Source organism: Hippocampus guttulatus, chromosome 2 (assembly GCF_054856545.1).
Source record: "Hippocampus guttulatus isolate MCC_2025c chromosome 2, RoL_Hgut_1.0, whole genome shotgun sequence".
NCBI classification, from domain to species: domain Eukaryota; kingdom Metazoa; phylum Chordata; class Actinopteri; order Syngnathiformes; family Syngnathidae; genus Hippocampus; species Hippocampus guttulatus.
Genome location: NC_141262.1, coordinates 2,329,083 through 2,348,067, shown reverse-complemented (window position 1 = coordinate 2,348,067; position 18,985 = coordinate 2,329,083). Strand labels below are relative to the sequence as shown.

The 18,985-nt window shown below is 42.8% G+C and overlaps 2 protein-coding genes across 5 annotated transcripts; both read left to right on the top strand.

Annotated features, from left to right (window-relative positions):
• Positions 1-60: 60 nt before the first annotated feature.
• bbs7 (Bardet-Biedl syndrome 7) lies at positions 61-8,632 on the top strand. Of its 4 annotated transcripts, none has more exons than XM_086106152.1 (20): positions 62-235; positions 362-511; positions 604-669; positions 767-829; positions 917-1,092; positions 1,900-2,086; positions 2,176-2,248; positions 2,707-2,814; positions 2,898-3,028; positions 3,107-3,191; positions 3,744-3,846; positions 3,918-4,110; positions 5,280-5,354; positions 5,432-5,500; positions 5,713-5,852; positions 5,938-6,102; positions 7,386-7,495; positions 7,604-7,707; positions 8,119-8,242; positions 8,320-8,632. In XM_086106152.1, exons 2-20 carry the CDS (start codon positions 476-478, stop codon positions 8,451-8,453), a joined length of 2,142 nt encoding a protein of 713 aa, XP_085962278.1. In that variant the 5' UTR covers positions 62-235; positions 362-475; the 3' UTR covers positions 8,454-8,632. The 4 variants fall into 4 exon arrangements, 3 of the variants coding, with proteins under 3 accessions (XP_085962278.1, XP_085962279.1, XP_085962277.1); XM_086106153.1 differs by having other exon boundaries at positions 359-511; positions 5,435-5,500; XM_086106151.1 differs by having other exon boundaries at positions 359-511.
• A 3,667-nt stretch (positions 8,633-12,299) lies between these two features.
• ccna2 (cyclin A2) lies at positions 12,300-18,396 on the top strand. Its single transcript, XM_086106150.1, has 8 exons — positions 12,300-12,857; positions 13,930-14,173; positions 14,246-14,352; positions 16,347-16,570; positions 16,641-16,845; positions 17,703-17,816; positions 17,884-18,017; positions 18,088-18,396. The coding sequence occupies exons 1-8, from the start codon at positions 12,651-12,653 to the stop codon at positions 18,137-18,139; spliced, it is 1,287 nt and encodes a 428-aa protein (XP_085962276.1). The 5' UTR covers positions 12,300-12,650; the 3' UTR covers positions 18,140-18,396.
• The last annotated feature ends 589 nt before the right edge of the window (positions 18,397-18,985 follow it).

The following is an 18,985-nucleotide window of genomic DNA, read 5'->3' as shown; positions in this document are numbered from 1 at the left end:
AAACTAACCAATCAGGAGTCGTCTTGAATATATGGATGCTCAAATGGTATCCAATGACTGCACAGGTTATTGCAGGCAACGACGTTGCCATGGAAGCTGGTTTAAGTGTAATGCCTCTTTGTCCTAAACTCGTCTCTTCTTCGACCTGGAAGATGCTTGCTTTTCCATTCACCAGCTATATTTTACTTTAAATACGACTCGTTGTCGTCTTTGAAGTACTTAATCGCCCACTCGTGTGAGTACATCGCAAATGATAACTCGCTGACTAGCTAACGTTAACGTGTCGAGCTAATCTTTGAATGGATAATCCTCATCTCTTCAATCCTCTCCTCTTTCAATGTTTCATTTCAAATGTTAGCAGTGACTTGTGACTGACGAATGGACCAATTGCCTGCCACTTTTGTGGCCAGATAAACATCTAATTAGGCGGCTTGTGTCGTTATTTTCCTCCGGAGTCAAATTGCCCCAAATAAAGATGGAGATTAATCTAAATCGAGTTGACTATATCCAGGTAAATATTCTCTATATCTCAATGATTAGTATGTTGAAATTTAAGAATCTGCACGTACTATACTGTGACAAATTATTCATCGTCATTTACAGGTTGGCGTAACATCCCAAAAAACAATGAAGCTGCTGCCAGCACTTGGAAAAAAAGCCACGCAGAAGGTATCATCAATTAATTCCAATTCAAACGGAAAATTTTGCATGTATTTCAGTGAAATACGTGTTCAAATGATGTCGTTTCATGTCATCGTTGTTGCAGGTAGCTGTTGCCGACAATGATGGCATCTTGACATGTTTTGGGATGAAGAAGGGCGAGGCAGTAGTGAGTGATTTTTTTTTCTTCCCACCAATTATGTCAGTGCTTTATTTTGTATATATTTTGTTGCTAACATAATACCATGTATCCAAGCCTGTCTTCAAAACACTCCCGGGGCAGAAAATATCCCGAATGGACCTAGGTGGAGCGGCTGGAACGCCGCAGGAGAAGATCTTCGTCTGCTCAGGATCTCAAGTGCGAGGATTCACCAAGAAGGGCAAACAGTTCCTCACCTTTGACGCCAATCTCACTGAGAGCATCAATGCCATGTAGGGAGAAACTCCATGAAGATTTTAGGCCTAAGTAACCTACGACTCATGGGAAACATAAGAACATTTGATCTAGTACCATCCATCCGTCTTCTATACCACTTCTCCTTAGTGATCAAATAAAATGGTTGTGGGTGGAAAAATAGTGCCCGCACCTGACATAAGAATCACAATGTATCCCATTAGAAAGCTGGTGGATTTTGTAGTTTCCAATGCAAACCAGGCTTCTGCAGAGCTTGCCGATGAAATTTGAATCAGGTGTGTTGGAGAAAGGGAACATCTAAACCATAGGTGTCGAACTCCGGTCCTGGAGGGCCGCTGTCCTGCATGTTTTCCAAGTCTCCCTGTTGCAACACACCTGATTCAAACGATCAGATCATCAGCAAGCTCTGCGCAAGCCTGACATTGAACCTGTTCCACCACCTATGATCTAAACCATGCAGGATAGTGACCCTCGATCTAATACGGTCTGATTGTTGAACAATTTGGAATTCAATCAAAAATATTTTATTAAAAAACATGTTGCCCAAAAGTGTGTGATTAACAAAAAAGAAAAAACGAACTAGGTTGAGACACGCATTGTATGTCTGGGAGGGGCTAAATGTATCCTGGGTTATTGGTGGAAATGTCACTCTCTACCGCATGTGCAGAAATGTGTACTTCAAGTGCTTTAAAAATGTTTACTGTACGTCATTATTCATTTTCACCGACAATCCTCATCGTTCTTATTAAACAAGTGTTGCGTATTTTTACATATTGAAAATACCTGGTCCGCCTCCCCTCCATGTCATCCTTTGTCCCACGCAGGCATGTGTCTGGCGCCGACCTCTTTGTGTGCGCCAGCTACATCTACAATCACTACTGCGACTGCAAGGACCAGGACTACTTCCTTTCAGGGGACAAGATCAACGACATCGTCTGTTTGTCCTCGGAGAACCTGTCTCGCCCTGTCCCTGTGCTGGCGTGTCAAGATCGCGTTCTCAGGGTGCTGCAGGTAGATAAAGCTCCTGGTAGTCCTGATTTTCCAGTATCAATGATGTCAATATATACAGTATTTTTTCCCCATTTACTTAAATTTATCAGGGATCTGAGCTGGCCTACGAGGTAGAGGTGCCCGGACCTCCATCTGTGCTAGAATGCTACAACAAAGATGGAGGCAAGTTAGTCCCCATTTGATCAGATTTCTTGACAGTTGTACTTACGGTATGTTATTTCATTTTATTTTACAGTTTAATAGTTTCCTTAAAATGTAAATAATCTCTCTCTTAGCTGCTATATATTAACTACCGTCCAAATAAGACATTTCTCATGAAGACCGTTGCAACACGTTCCATTCAGCAGGTGTCACTGAAAGCTTTCTGTGGAACGTTCCAGGTAACAACAACAAAAAAGCGAACGAAAAGCCAAGCACAGTTATGGAGTAAATTCTTACATGCTCATTGAGTTTGAAGTCTTGCATCGATATAAATTCTGAGTTTTGTTTAATCTTCGAGAAATATTTTAAAGTTGGTTAACAAATCTGTAACAAACAACCTTTATGTAACATCTTTTATTTCACGTGGTTGTTTTCATGTGGTCCCCAACTGAATTGTTGGAACTTTGCCCCTCTCTCAGGAGAGGACATCCTGTACGGGACAACGGACGGCAAAATCGGCCTGATTCACATTGGCGAGGGTTCTGCGGCGACCAAATGGGAGGTTGACAACGACAAAAAGAAAGGAGGTACCGTCCTATGCTGTTTATGTAATGGATCGCATGTGCGGCGGTACCTAATAAAGTGGCCCGCGATACGGTGCTATTTCAAGGAATTCTCTGCCTCGACGCCTATGACATCTCGGGTGACGGTGTGAGGGACGTCCTGGTGGGCCGCGACGACGGGACGGTGACAGTTTACAGTTTTGATCGCGGCAACGAGCCCGCGCTACGTTTTGAGCTTGTGAGGGGTCTTTAAATCTGGACTTGATGAGTCTGCGTCATGTAACAACTTGTAATTTGCGTCCTTTGCTTGGCACAGTCTTTGTCAGAAAGCGTGACCTCCATCCAGGGAGGCTGTGTGGGAAAAGAGTCCTATGACGAGATCTTGACTGCCACCTACACAGGTGACATCCCAATGAGACACTTTTTAAGCCACAGACCCCCCAGTTTCCTGCACACATCCTCATTAAAAAAAAAAAGATTAAAGCATAAAGTAGATGTTCACCTCACTTTTTAAGCCTTTCAATATCTCCACATAATTGGTACATCACCTCAACCCTCACATCCATCAGAAGGAACAAAATATAGTCTGTTGCTCATGTTTAAAGTCACACACCACAGTTAACACTGGATGGAGTTGGCACACCCCCTCCACCCCTGCACACATCTTCACAGAAAAACAAAAATTACCAACATAAAGCAGTCTTGCCCACACTTTTTAAGCTACTAATCAAGCATTATTTTCAATCATGCACACATTATGTCCACGCTAGTTCACCCTAAATTGAAGACTGATACCCTTTGCTGTTGAGGAAGTACACTATAAATGAATACATCCATCCAACATGTCATTATCAGTGCATGTAGGAAAATCGCCCCCTTTCTTTAGTGTCAATCATAAAGTGTATTCTGGCACAGAAATCAAGACCTTTTGGGGCTGTCTTGCATTTTTTCAGGTTGGGTGACAGGTTTGACCACGGAGCCACAAAAGGCTGAAGTGGGTGCTGGAGATGAGGTTAGGATGAGTAAGGAGGTTCAGTCCAAAGTGGAAGGCCTCAGGTAAACTCCGCCATTGATGACTTTGGTCTCTCGAGCAAGATGTGGAAACGCGAGCCAATCTTTCACCGCAGGGCGGAGCTGGAGCAGCTCCAGGTCAAAGTTCAGCTGGGCCGCGAGCAGTACCAACAGACATCACTGTCCAAGACTGCCGTCTCCGTGGTGCCTGCCTTCAGCATCAACGACAAGTTTACGCTGTGCCAGGACGACGCCAGCTACAGCCTCACGCTGGAGGTGCAGACGGCCATTGACAACCTGCTGCTCCAGGTACCGCCTGCTTTCATATAACTTCAAGGGGACATGTTGGTCTTTTTATTTTCTCAAAATAAGTACAGCGGTACTTTGACTTACTAGTGACCGTTTGCTCTGCAAATGTTTTTGTCTTGAAATTTTGCAAAAATGTAACTTGTGAGCGTGAGGTGGTGGGAGCAAACTTCACAACAACTAACAGATAGTGAACACTTTTTCTAATCGGATCAGTGCTTGAGCCAAGCTTCTTATTGAATTTCTGTGAAATTGAACCATACGAACAGAAAATTACACAGTGTATTTCACCGAATTGGTAAAAGTGCACTAGCAGCACATGTAAACAGACAATATAACAATACTTAAAGGCAACATTATTCTCTTTATCCTCTGCGAACAACAAATCAACTCTACAGTATATTACTGCAGATTAATGACTGCCTTTTTCCGTCTTGAAATGTTTGTTTGTATTGTACTGTCCCCTGGTGGCCAAGGTATGCGCGCAGAATGAGCTGCATCATGTCATCGTAGTACTGTATTAAATCATGCAAGCCAATCATGATGCACACGCTGTTTAGTTCTTTACATTTATTAAGTCAATAATAGGATTGGGAATTAATGAGACTTTAGCTGTTTCCATCCCATTATCAATCCCTCTTTTGATCAACTTTCTTATCGACTTAACACTGGTTGCGGAGATAAAAACATTGTCATTATCATGATTTACATATATATATACTGTATATATTTTATATGTATATATATATATATATAATATACACACACATTAGGATATACTTTGTATTTGCGTGTGTGTGTGTGTATATATATATATGTATATATATACACAGTATATATATCTTCCCATGAAATTGCATTAAAGGGATGGCAATTTGATCTGAATGACCTGATCTTTTCTCCATTTACATATAAAACATACAGTATTTTATTTTTAAAAAACAACTGAATTGAGAAAAGATAAATAAAAGTAAACCACTGCAATTGGCTGGCAACCAGTTCAGGGCGTTGCCCGCCGACTGCCCGAAGACAGCTGGGCTGGGCTCCAGCACGCCATCCAACCATTGTGAGGATAAGCGGATCAGAAAATGGATGGATAAAAGTAAAAAACATCCATTGGGAAAATACGATTCACAATATCTGGAAGTCCAACATGTCCCTTTTTCTGGTAGAGCGACGTCCCCATTGACCTGCTAGATGTGGACAACAACTCTGCGGTGGTCAGCTTCAGCGAGTGCGACCCTGAGGTGAACCAACACCTCAAAGTCGTTGAAACAAACACTTTTCTTGTTGACTGACTGCCATTCTGAAATTCTTTCTCCAGCAGCCTAATGGCAACTTCCTGCTGGCCACTTACCGGTGTCAAGCCAACACCACCAGATTGGAGCTCAAAGTAAGTAGCGTCCCCGACATTGATGCACCACCCAAATCATGTACTGTATACAGTGAACCCAATGCAGAGAACAAAAGTCGGCATTAATAATTGTAATAAGAGTTGGAACACCTTACAGAGACCACCAGTATGACCTCAAAACGCAATATCACTTTGACTATCGCGGTAGACTCTCTGTCACATGTCCATTTGTGTGCGTGTGCGTGTTGTAGGTGAGGTCCATCGAAGGGCAATATGGCACCTTGCAGGCTTATGTCACCCACAGACTGCAGCCCAAGACGTGTCAGGTTCGGCAGTATCACATCAAGCCTCTGTCTCTTCACCAACGCACACACAGCATCGACCAGGACAGGTGACGTTCTTTGCGACACCCTTTTATTACATAATACAATATTAGCTAACTTTATGATACTATTTGTTTTGTGTTGTGGATCCAGGCCCATGAACAGGCTGAGTCTGGTGGGACAGTTTAGTTTCGCAGAGATCCACTCCTGGGTGGTCTTCTGTCTGCCGGAGGTGCCGGAGAAGACGCCGGCGGGAGAGAGCGTCACCTTCTACTTCCTCAACACCTTCCTGGGCACACAGTTGCACGCTACTTACAGGTCAGCAACTGCATGAGACACAACAACACAATCAGAAACATACTCTTAAATGCATAGCAGGATATCAAATGCCCCCGTGGGCTGTTTATGGTTGCTCCTATATAGCAACAGGGATTTGTAGCATGTTTATCTTTATTGTAGTTAACATCGGGTTGAGTGAACGCTGGCGCGTTTTGGCTGCCGCTGCTCAACCCGTATTGTTTTGTGTTTTTTGTTATTGTAAAGTGTCCTTGGGTGTCTTGAAAGGCCCTTATAAATAAAATCTATTATTATTATTATTATTATTATCACAACTTAATTTGCATTTGATAAGCTCAACATTCGAATGCCAAACTGTTAACATTTGAGCCTCCTTCATGGGCTTTCAATGCAGTAGTTAACCACGTTAGATGTTTAAGCTGCATGTTAGCAAAGAAAGTTTGATCAAGTAAAATGTATTATTATTATTATAAGCATCTATTCTTCGCATTAGGCTTTCAATATACTGTAGTACTTGACATAACCACTAGGGGTGGAGCGAGTCCTTGAGTAATTTGAGTACCTCGATTTAAAAAAAAAATTTCAATAAAAAATTGTTCAAAGACTTTTTTTCCTGCCTTGGGTACACGTCAATGGGTGTGCACGGTCGGGAAGACAGTCAAGCCAGAGTCGTTCAGGCTTTGCATGACGGTGACTTGACTCATCTTCCCAACTGGAAGTTGGTTAGCCCTGATAGCAAATAGCAGCTCATTGATAGCCCTGTAAACCTTTATTAGTCTCGCAATGGAGAAATTCCCAATTCACAGCAGCAAAGTTATGAAAGGAAGAAGTAGAACAACAAAATATAGGAGCTGCTGGAAAGGCAGCCACTCACGCGGCGCCAATTTGAAGTCAAAATAACACAACACAACACAACACATAGGACACAGACAGTCGTGCCACTTCTCTGCATACACTTTGTTGTCTGAAGCGGTTATAGATGAAAGAGGAGAGGATCAAAGTGTCCTTTCACCAGTGGATCAGAGACGTCATGCTGAAAATGTGCACACGTCTGCTACAAGCTAAGTTTTGAAAGCAAACACGAAGCTGTAGCGCCCGTTGACGAAAAAGAGATTGGCTCACATCTCCTGTCCCATGCAAATCCAAGCTGCGACTCCCAGTTCCACGTCCAGATCGGCGCTCCGCGCTAACGCTCCTATCTTCTCATCGAAATTGCTATAACGCACTGTTGCCAACAATATCAACACAACGTCATCATATATTAAGTGTTATTCCAATTATGTTGCACTTATATTTTTTTCAAGCAAAGGGGAGGGTCACTTCAAGTCGGACAACATCTCCACCATCTCCATCCTGAGCGACGTCCTATCCAAAGAGGCCACCAAACGCAAAATCAACCTGAACATTTCCTATGGTGGGCTGCGGGTTGATTATTATTCTCCTGCAGTTGGGTTGGTGGGGAGTGTGGGGGGGGGGGGGGTTATGCACATTCAAGTTTCAAGGTGCTGCTGTTCCTCTGCAGATATCAACGACGACTCAGTGAGCCACACGCTCAAGATGATCCACCCTAAATTGGAATACCAGCTGGTGCTAGCAAGAAAAGTTCAGCTCATTGATGCACTAAAAGTATGTCTGAGCATTATGTTTATGTCCATTGTTGGAACTTAAAGCTATTTTCCATATGCATGCATATCCTATAGAGAAAATGTCAAGAGTTTAGGGCTCCTGAACGTGACTCTGTAAAAACTCATCGGGAGCTCCTACTGAAAATCTAGGGGGAAAAACGACCTTCTCCAAGTGTGAAGGAATTCGGTGAGCATGTCTCATCATAACAGGATGCCCAAAAAAGTCTCAAGGACACATTCCAGTTGGGCAAAGTCAAAGCACACCATTTTGGTTTTAAAGAATTAAAGGGCTCGCGCTCCAAATTCCTACGAGTGAATTTACCCCAATCTGAAGCCGGTGTCCAAGACGAATGATTCTAAATTGTAACTTAAATTCATCATCTTCTCATAATTTCCGGTTTTCATGGTTTAGGAGTTAGAGCTTCACGAAGGCAACGCGGACTTCCTGATCGCAGAATATCGCAGCATCCTGGACGAATCGGCCAGTCTGCTGGAGGAGTACAAGAGGCAGCCGGCGCATCTGGAGAGGCTTTACGGTGATACTTCATCATTCCCATTTGGCATTCGTTTTATTCGTCATTATTATGCACTGATTTTGTTTTCTCTTCCAAAGGCATGATCACGGACCTCTTCATCGATAAGTTCAAGTTCAAAGGACAGAATGTGAAAGCCAGAGTATCTTCACTATTGGAGATCCTCGATGGTTATGATTTAAATTCATTATTAGACTTTTTCAGGGAGGCTTAATCATGTTGTGTCCACGTGAGATATTTTTTGTATTTTTTGCCTATATTTAAACAAGTACGATGAGAAAAAAAATAGATATCCACTGCTTTCACTTTAGATCATGTGATGCTTCAGTATGTTGTAATATATAATTTTCATACCGGTGTGGTGATCAATAAACCACTATATTGATGATTTTACTTTTTTTGGTGTACATTTTAAATTATGAGTAAGACAATTTGTTGTTTATGCTTTGCAACTTCACAACATAATTTTCTTTTAAATTGGGCAGCCTACTGCCAGGTGGTATTTTTGCAGTTTAACCTTGTCAGTCTTTCAATAGAGATTAATAGACAAAATTATGTATTTTAATATAATTTTCATTTTTATACCCGATAGAACACTCAAATTATACTTTACATTATAAAACACCAGTACCTTATGTCATATTAGACAAAAATTAAACATGACAACAGTAAGCCAAGTTATAAAATGACTTGTAAATTAAATATTTTTTCAAATATTTATTACAATGTATGTATGCCCTCATTACAAAAAGTTCACGCCTTCGCAAAAAATTTAGGATGAAACTAAAATGTACAATAAACATTACAGTTGAACTTAAATTAACCACTCAACATGTTCATGCACTTTGCAAACTTTTACATCATAACATGTCTTCATAAAACGCTGATAATCGTCCAATATATCTTTTCCACAAAAAAACTGGGATAATATCTGGTGATAAATCACAATATGTGGTTATTTTGTTGCTTGCTTCAAACCCATTGTTGTTGGGTTCGGATAATGGGTCTGGAGCGACGCCACTCGAGTGAAGCGTGACTCAGCAGTCGATAGTCCGTGCGCGCACGTCTTTTGGCTTCAAACAATCAGTGCTGACGCAACGGACGTTATACATCAAAGAGCTTTGATCTATGACAACAGCTAAGCTAGCCTAGCCACGAGAACAGCTAAATTCGTGAGTTGAGACGACACGACGCTCGAGGTTGGACGGACGCGCTCTCTCTCCAGTCATCTGTATGTTTCTTCTTTTCTTTTTCTATTCAAATATATATTTTTCTACAAACCATAGCTGTCCTGTCCACGTCTTTTTTCGTTCCACCGGGGTTGAGCCAGCGTATTTATATAGAGACCAAAAATCTCTAAAGTTTAGGTCTTTTAGTTAATGAATCCAGAAAAGTATTATGAAAATGAAACATAAGAAAACATTGTACACATCGGCACGTACTTTATCCATATTTATTATGGCATTTGTGTCATACATGTGGTTAGTTCAAGTCAACTTTATTGTCAAATGTGCTACATGTGCAACATACAGCACAGATTAAATTACTTTCCTCTCAACCACAGGAGAGAGAGGAGCCACCATATAAAGAACAGTTAACATAAAATGACAAAATAATACAACACAACACACAGACAGTCGTGCAATCCCAAACACTTTTTCTGCATACATTTTGTTGTTTGAAGCAGGTGTAGATGAAAGAGCAGCCCAGTGGATCAAAGACGTCATGCTGAAAATGTGCACACGTCCGCTACAAGCTAAGTTTGAAAGCAACAAGAAGCTTGGCTGGCATCTCCTGTCCCATGTAAATCCGCTTCAATTCCAAGCCGCGACTCCCAGTTCCACATATGCATCGGCGCCCTGCGCAGACGCTCCTTTCTTCTCATCGTCAGCTCCGCAAATCATCCATCCATCCAGCCGCAGACTGTATAACAGCACCGACATTTCCGCTGAACAAAGCGGGGCTGTGAAAAATATTCCCCATTTCAGGTGCAAAAAACACAAGTGCCCCAGGGCTGTCCAGTAGTGATGGGAAAATGAAGCAATGAGGCTTTCCATCCAACTGGTTCTTCCTGGGCCGAAGCATCCTGAGGCTTTATTTGTACTACTGCGCCATCATGTGGAAAATAAATGTCACGACAGTGATTAAAATGATACCATGGATTTGATGTAGAGGTAAGATCGGGCCAAAAAAATCCAGCCCGACCCGGCCCGAGCCCAACCAATTAACTTGATTTGCAGGCCCGAGCCCGAAGCAAAAGCAACATTTCCTATTTCATTTGTGATGACTCAGGAGGAGGAGGGGTGATTTGTGATAACAAATTAAAGTCTGTCTTTTCCACAAAATCTAAGTTAAACAAGTCTGTATAATTATTTACATCCTTTAAACACGTATTTCTGTTTCAGCAGAGGGTACATTAACCGACAATTTTCCATCATTGACGGATTTTTTTTAAAGATTTGTAGGAAAAAAATTTAAGGCATTCCGTCATTTTGACGGGTTGAAATTGGGCCATTCACCACAGCAGCAGTACATCCTTAAGAATCGAGCGTGGCACTTGAGAGAGAAGCAGCGAGACAAAGAAGAACAATGGATCATAGAGACATGATGGAGTTCTTTGAATTGTCATTGCGAGAGTTTAGTATAGTCCGTTTTGTGATGAGGCCACTTCTGTTTTTTTTTTTGTTTGTTTTTTTGCGAACCACGGCCTCTCGTGGCCAAAACTATTTACGGCCTCGTAACGAACAAAAAAAAGTCAGCGACAGAGAAGCCCGACCCGACCCGCGGGCTCGGGCGGCCCGATCTTACCTCTAGTCACCTGTCAGCTCATTGTTGTCCCGGTGCGCCGAATTTATTTTGATTCACCCGCAAAACTATTTTTTGGCGGTGACGTAGGAATCCCGTCCCGCGAGACTTCGGGCGTGGCCACAAGCGTAATTAATTGACACACGCCTCGATGCCCGCTTCGCAGATTTTCTTCCGGTTTACTCGGCACACGCATCAGAGCCTCGGCACAGTCGGGCACATCACTACTGTCCAGCAACGACAGTCAGATGGCGACGACATGCCTCCCAATCAAATCAGTGCTGGTACAACGCATGCTGCCGAGAAGGCGCAACCACCAAGCATAGATTCTTCTTCTTCTTTGGCGAATGTCGTGGCCAAAAATGCTGAAAACAATCCACACGACGAAACAACACCATGTGACAAAAACAAAACACAAAAACAAAAAAAAAAAGCAAGGCTCATGAAGAGCACTTGCCGACAGCTGCCTACTCGGCGCCATTTTGGAAAAGAAGTTCGGAAGTGCTTGGTCCTATGTGGGCTATGCAGTCACACAGATTAATAATTTTCACCCCCTCCAGGATTTAAATTGGCCACCCCTGATCTACATATGATCTCCGTCTAAGTTAAAAATTAAAAGAATAGAAAAGGGGCGTGAATGGGCGGTATCTTGAACTGGAATTGTTCCGGAAAGTGGAGTCAATACTTTTCATTCATTCGTTCATTCATCTTCCGAACCGCTTTATCCTCACGAGGGTGCTGGAGCCTATCCCAGCTGTCTTTGGCAGTAGGCAGGGGACACCCTGAATCAGTTGCCAGCCAATCGCAGGGCACACAGAGACAAACAACCATCCACGCTCACATTCACACCTAGGGACAATTTTAGAGAGTTCAATCAGCCTGCCATGCATGTTTTTAGAATGTGGGAGGAAACCGGAGTACCCGGAGAAAACCCATGCAGGCCCGGGGAGAACATGCAAACTCCACACAGGGAGGCCGGAGCTGGAATTGAACCCGGTACCTCTGCACTGTGAAGTCGACGTGCTAACCACTGGACAACCGGGCCGCCCTGTCGATACTTTCAAATCGTTTAAAATAACCCCACATTGGCCGTTGTAGGGTTACGTGCTCTTAAACGCAAACCGGTTTTGAATTTGTAATCAAATTCGCTTGTCCCCGCTTGGTTGCCGTCGACGTGGTAACGTCACCATAAAGCGGACGGGCGATTGGCCCGTTTCAATCCTCGCGGGCTGCTTGAATGCGAGAAAAGCAAGCACAAATGCAAGAGAACTGAGTGTGGAAACAGAAAGCGGCACCGGGCGGCGAATCACCTGGCAGGTTGGTGGACTCCGAAATTATGGCACCTTAAAAAGTTTTGGAACTGGTCAAAAACTTTGCTCGTTTTATCGCTTTCTTGCCCCCCGAGTATAGTAGCTCTTTCAAGTAATAATAGGCTCTTCGGGTGAAGCCGCGCTTTTATCTCCCACAAGGTCGCAGCAAACTTTCGCCTCCGTATTGTCTTTGATATCGTTGCCACCCCACACCCACCCTAAAAAACTACTAAGAAGGCAGCTGCTGTACTTCACTGGTAGTTTGAGAGGTAGAATTTTAGAGGCAAAGTCAAAGCATGTCTGGCGCAAACCGTAGCCAAACCAGCGACCTCCACAACCAAGAAAACATGCTGGCAAGACTGCGATGTTCGCTGAAGCCCCGGGCAGCTGACTTGGAGAACCAGGAGAACGTTCCGCCCAAACCGGCGACCACCAGGACCGTGTTGGGGGCTCTGCAGAACAACCAGAGGAGCAAACCCCAGAGCCAGCGCGCCCCCAAGAAGGTCAGTTGGGCTCGCTCCCCACTTATTGTAGCCTCGCCAGTTAGTTAGCTTGCCAGCTAAGCTAAATATACTCTATGGAGCTTAAAAAAAATAAAGATCGATGTCGCATTGTCATACTCACTCCAATGCCATAATTGACTTGACTGTTTAGCTCTTGCACGGCGCTTGTTATAAGCGTGAAAATGAGTTTGTTTGCCAAGTTCATATGATTTACCACAACCCTTTGTCCGCCATTTTATAACTCCCATACTTCATGAATTCGCTCTGCGGTGTGACCCTCATTTTTTAAAACATGAAATCAATTCTAGTATGCTTTTAAAGAAAACAATTCCACGTTACTTAATTTGAAATTGAACAAAAGTGAATACAGTATCAGAAGCATACTCTACATAATCGTTTCCCCTCTCACTGTCCCTTTTCAATAACATGAGCAATAAGTTTATCACAATGTGGGCATTGTGATATAAACTTATTGTCCAGTATGTCACGCTGTCTAAGTTTAGCTACACTATAAAGTCAACGCCTTTACTTAATCAGAAAATAAATTCCCATTGGGACGCAGGTCTCTTTCAAGGGTGGTCTGCTCAATTAGCAATGTATGCATTAAAGAGTAAAACATTTTGGTTTCAATCAGAAAACCTCTGCCGACTGTGATCCACCCAAAATAGAGAGTTGTAATTCGGACCAAATGCACAACACAGGTAGATTTACTAAGTGAATGTGGGGGGAAATGCCCCACGTCACAGTGGGAGCAATTTAGATTGGGAAATTAGTAATGTGCTTATTTTTAAGAAGTTGAAGTTGCTGTAAGATTAATTTTTCAATCATAATCCTGTTGATACTTGACCTAAACAAAAAATGTGAGTGAAATTTATATTTAAAATTTTGGTCACATTGCGAGCGCTTTCATTATTTGCTTGACTTGCCTTTATATGGCTACATGATTCTTTGGATTTACATAATTGCACAATGAGATCCTGCGAAAATTTTGAGAGCTTTAACATTTTAAATGCTTTTTCATATCACACAAATCGGTAATGGTCATTCACATTAAATTATATTGTGTTTACAGGAATCGTCACAGCAGCCGTTGTGTAAAAATGAAGAAATCGGCAAAGTCTCCAAGCCGCCTCCCTTCCAAATCCATGTGGACCATCCCTCTGACGCCTGTGTCAAGAAGCCATGCAGTGAAATAACCAACAAGGTTGAGGAGCTCGCTGAGGACTCTCCACTGAAAATAGATCATGCTGTCGCTTGTCTGCGTCAGCCTCTGGCTACCCTCAACATCCCAACACCGGCCATGGACGTCAGCTTTGGTTAGTAATGTGACTGAAAGTGTTCAAAATGTTTTTGTTTTTAAATAATAACCTGAAATGACTCTTCTTCAGACTCTCCCATGGACATGTCTGTGGTTGAGGGCGAAGAGAAGACTGTCCATGTCAAGGAGGTGCCAGAATATGCTGCAGAGATTCACACGTATTTGAGGGAGATGGAGGTCAGAAATTGCATGGTGTCCACGTCTGAAATCTAGAGATGCAACAATAGGGGTGTTCACACGGCAAGATTTGGTCCGGTGCTATCCCGGGACTGCCCCAGTAGAGCGTTCACACGTGCAAATTAGCTCCGGCATAGCCCCGGAAAACTGCTTACACCGGACCAAATTTGATCCGTCTCAGGGAGGTGGTTTAAAAATTTGCTCCAGAGCAAATGCTCGTTTGCGACACAGCACCGGTGTAAATTTGCACGTGTGAACGCAACTGGGTTAAATTTGCTCCAGAGCAAATGCTTGTGAAGAGTTTACGTACGGCGAGAATGCGTTGCTTTCGTGCTCTGTCGGACTTCCGTCATGTGCTTGTTTAATAATGACACAAGACTTGGCTGGTAACATCTTTCCTTTTGTAGGAGACTGGACTGTCTCGGAGTTGTTAGTGTAGTTTGTTCCTTTGTTGTGTGTTCACAACCCCCCGCCCCCTCATATAATTTATTTTGTGATTTCCTCTCTTGATTTTCTGTTTGGCGCATTACGTGTTTGCTTTTCTGAGTGTCATTGAAGTCATCGTTGATTTACGTTTTCGGGGGCGGTCACTCTCGAGCAGAAGGCACGGAGGCCGAGAAGGAGAAGGACGTGCCTGTCCAGTAGTCGCTTGAGTTGTGTATACGTTTTAAAAAGAACCAACACGACAGCTCATTTGTTTTCTGTCGTTTTGCTCTGCTGCAGAAACGGCCGTGTGAACGCAAGTGGGGCTGCACCGACGCTGTGCCGGTGCTGACACGCTCAACGGCTTTGTACGTGTGAACGCTCCACACAATTTGCTGCGGTGTAAAATATATCGCAACAAAATACATCGGTGCAGCGCCGGAGCAAACGTGTGCCGTGTGAACACCCCTAATGATGAAGTTTGTGATTTTTAATACTTAATCATTTGGACGATTGTCCAGATGCTCAATTTCATGAATCCTCCATGGAAGACTTCTTTGTTTGAGGAAAAATACAATATTTGTTGTTACTTTGGAAAACGCTGAACATTTTTACCCATCTTCTGACATGTTATGGACCAAATCAGTAACAGAGTCCAAAATCTGTACTGTCAATTTTGAATCCACTTAATTACAATAATCGAGTTTCGGGCCTTTGAATGTCCGAGGTCTGTTTATCATTCTGTCAGGCGACGTTCGATAATCTATTAAAGAGAGTACTCTTGGCAGCAAAAGTACAAAATGTCCCTTTTTTTTTTTTTTTTTTTTTTTTAACTTGACAATCATTTAGAATAAATCGACCCAAAAATTAGTTTTTCATGGTGCTGCCTTAAGTGTTTGAAACTTGGAGCACCTAATGACATGAGTCAAGGTGGCTTAAAATGGAGCAAACTAAGCTAATTAAGGTCTCACACTTTGTAATACAATATGTGATGTAAACTCTCCAGTTTTTCCCCCCATTAATTCCTGGTTGAAGGTTTAACCGCTCATTTTGGCAATATGATGGAAGACCAAAGCTGTGAGTGGTTTGTGATAGGAGGTGAAATGCTTATTTCAGTGACGCGGCGGGTTATCTACGTAGTTCTGCATAACACTCGGATCACCATGACAGCTCCCGCCCTGCTTTGCAAATATTTAAGATGACTCCAGTGAGTACAGTCATACCATACTTTTCTTTTTGTCACTTTGTACTGGCTGCCTTTCGGAAGCTCAAAACTGCCACTTTCCTACCAACTAAAGTTTTAAATATTTGACTCGCTTGTAGTGAACTACAGGGCTTTTTTTTCTCCTTCCCCCTCATTGCAGGGCTCAGCCATTATCTAGGTTACTATTGTGTTAATCTGTCAGTCAGTGACGGGGAGAACAATTGAATGTTTGTCCTGTAGATGCTGAAAAGTCCAGGTCACCTGTGTAGTTATCATTCAACAAAAAACTAAACCGATTTCACACGGTGAATACATGGCTCAAAGAACACGAGCCACTCGTTTCAAATTTGTCCCAATCATCCCGCAGGTGAAGTGCCGGCCGAGGTCAGGCTACATGAAGAAGCAGCCCGATATCACCAACAGCATGCGTGCCATCCTGGTGGATTGGCTGGTCGAGGTGGGTGAGGAGTACAAGCTCCAGAGTGAGACGCTCTACCTGGCCGTCAATTACATCGACCGCTTCCTGTCGTCCATGTCGGTGCTGCGCGGCAAGTTGCAGCTGGTGGGCACTGCCGCCATGCTGCTGGCATCGTAAGTTGTTTAAACACTCATCGCTGTTGCCGCTCCATAATGTTGCTTTACCCCATACTCGTACGTGCAGCAAATTCGAGGAAATCTATCCCCCGGAGGTGTCGGAGTTTGTCTACATCACTGATGACACCTACACTAAGAAGCAGGTGTTGAGGATGGAGCAGCTGGTTCTCAAAGTACTCTCCTTCGATCTGGCAGCACCCACCATCAACCAGTTCCTCACACAGTACTTGCTGCACCAACCTGCCAGCAAGCAGGTGGAAAGCCTCGCCATGGTGAGTACTGAATGGCTGCTGAAACACTACTTGAGTAATTTTATTGCAAAGTCTCTGCCTCGTACTTGTTCCTGGATGCATCACTCAGTGTAGACGTAAATTGAAACTGCTGGTGAGCCAGAAGAAAACCAAAGAACCAGAGATGCGCAATCTCAGCTGCTAAGCAGAAGCCATCAGTGCACTTTCAATCATTTCATTGAACAAATGGTAACAATGGGATGTCAAGCTTGCATTTGTGAGCAAGCCACCAACCAGACCTTGTGTTTAGAATTTGCGCAAAATGTCATTCGTGTAAATGGAACTTAATTCCATTTAGGTGCAGTCAAACTCCTCTACAAAGAAATCATGTTTGCAGCAAGATGTTTTTTACAACAGAGGGGCTTTTCACTGTAGCAAATTTTATCTCGGACGTAAACACGAACACACACAAAAAACGTGTACTTTTTATTTTTATTCCAATAGTGCATAAGTATGAGCAGACGCTTATTTCACACTTCATATCGCCAGCGTAGAAAGAAAAAAGGGAAAGAAAATGTGAAATTTACGATCAGCATTTACTTTCACTTACTGTATTTTCACGACTATAAGGCACCATTAAAAGTCTTAAATTTTCTCCAAAATGGACAGGACGCCTTATAATGCGGAGCGCCTAGTGTATGAGCCAAGTTCCAAAGCGTGACTGAGAGCGCTTCTGGCCGACACGCTGTTTATACAGAGAAAAGCCTTATTCTATAACTTTGACTATTTTTCTATTTCCTGTTGCTCAATTCCTAGGTGTCTTGGGACCATGAAATGCACTCCCAAATAAAATGTGTTAATCTTTTTAACTTCAAGGTATACAAATATTTTATCTACAGTATCTTGGTGAGCTCAGCCTGGTAGATTCTGACCCCTTCCTGAAGTACCTTCCTTCGCAGACTGCTGCGTCTGCCTACATCCTGGCCAACAGCACAATCACTGGTGCATCATGGGTATGTTTTATTTAGCTGTAGACAGCTTTTAAGCTTTGGCACAAAATGTGACTGGCTTGTGTTGCAGCCCAAGTCCCTGGTGGAGAAGACGGGCTACACTCTGGAGGACCTGAGGCCATGCGTGGACGATCTTCACCAGATGTACCTGAACGCACCGCAGCATGCGCAGCAGTCTGTTAGGGAGAAGTACAAGACTTCCAAGTAAGAATTAATGCCACCCGCATCATTTAAGTTTGCTAATTTAACTGATTCTTATCACATGTTCTCTCAGGCATCATGAAGTTTCCACCATTGAACCCCCAACTACTCTACAATTTGACTGAACCCCTCCACACCCCTTTTGAGATTTGTACTTCATGCCACTCGTTTTTCCCCTGTGGCTTATTCTTGAAGTACTGTTTTTGTACCAATTCCCGATGTTCATAGTGTTTTTTTTTAAAATCTGATTTTAATAATCAGACCAATGTGTAAATACAAGCTCGTTTTAGGCCAAAGCAGTTGTAATTGCTGGGTTTTTTCTAAGTCAACCTAGTTGTGTTCAAGCAGGTGAATTTTACACATTAAACATGTTTGTCATTCATGGAGTCGTCTATCATTGCATTTGAGTGACTGACAAATAATTTGTCAGGTTATCATGCAGCCCTGTCAAATAAGGCTCTTGTAAATAAAATTTACACTTAAAAAAGCTCATCTGGTCAATGTCCTGCATATTTTGCTGAGTGACCACAGGGGGGCGGCAGAGGATCACTTCACGTCATCAGCAAACGCATTGTCTTCAGACATGCTTGGTAATACTCCATTAAATTTAACGGGGCAATTAAAACATTGCTCGTTTGGCACATTAAATTTAATGGGGGCAGGGATACTTTTACTTAAATCTCTGCTGTCAAGGGCTAAAACTAACCCAGGTCCATGCAGTCTGGATCACAAATCAAAAGGTAAGTGTATAAGTTTTTGCAATCATTTCAATGGGTTACGTGAAAACTAAAAGCTGAATTCCATCATAATTTGAAAAATGCAGCCTTGCTAAAACTAGTTTGCTACTTGAATGCTTAAAAAAAAATGAAACTATTAAATACAGTCTGGACAAAGGAAATACTGGATAGTTATAGCCAGCCCAGATGACTTCAGCCCTTGGTTGCACAGGCAACTGAATCTGAAAAATCGAA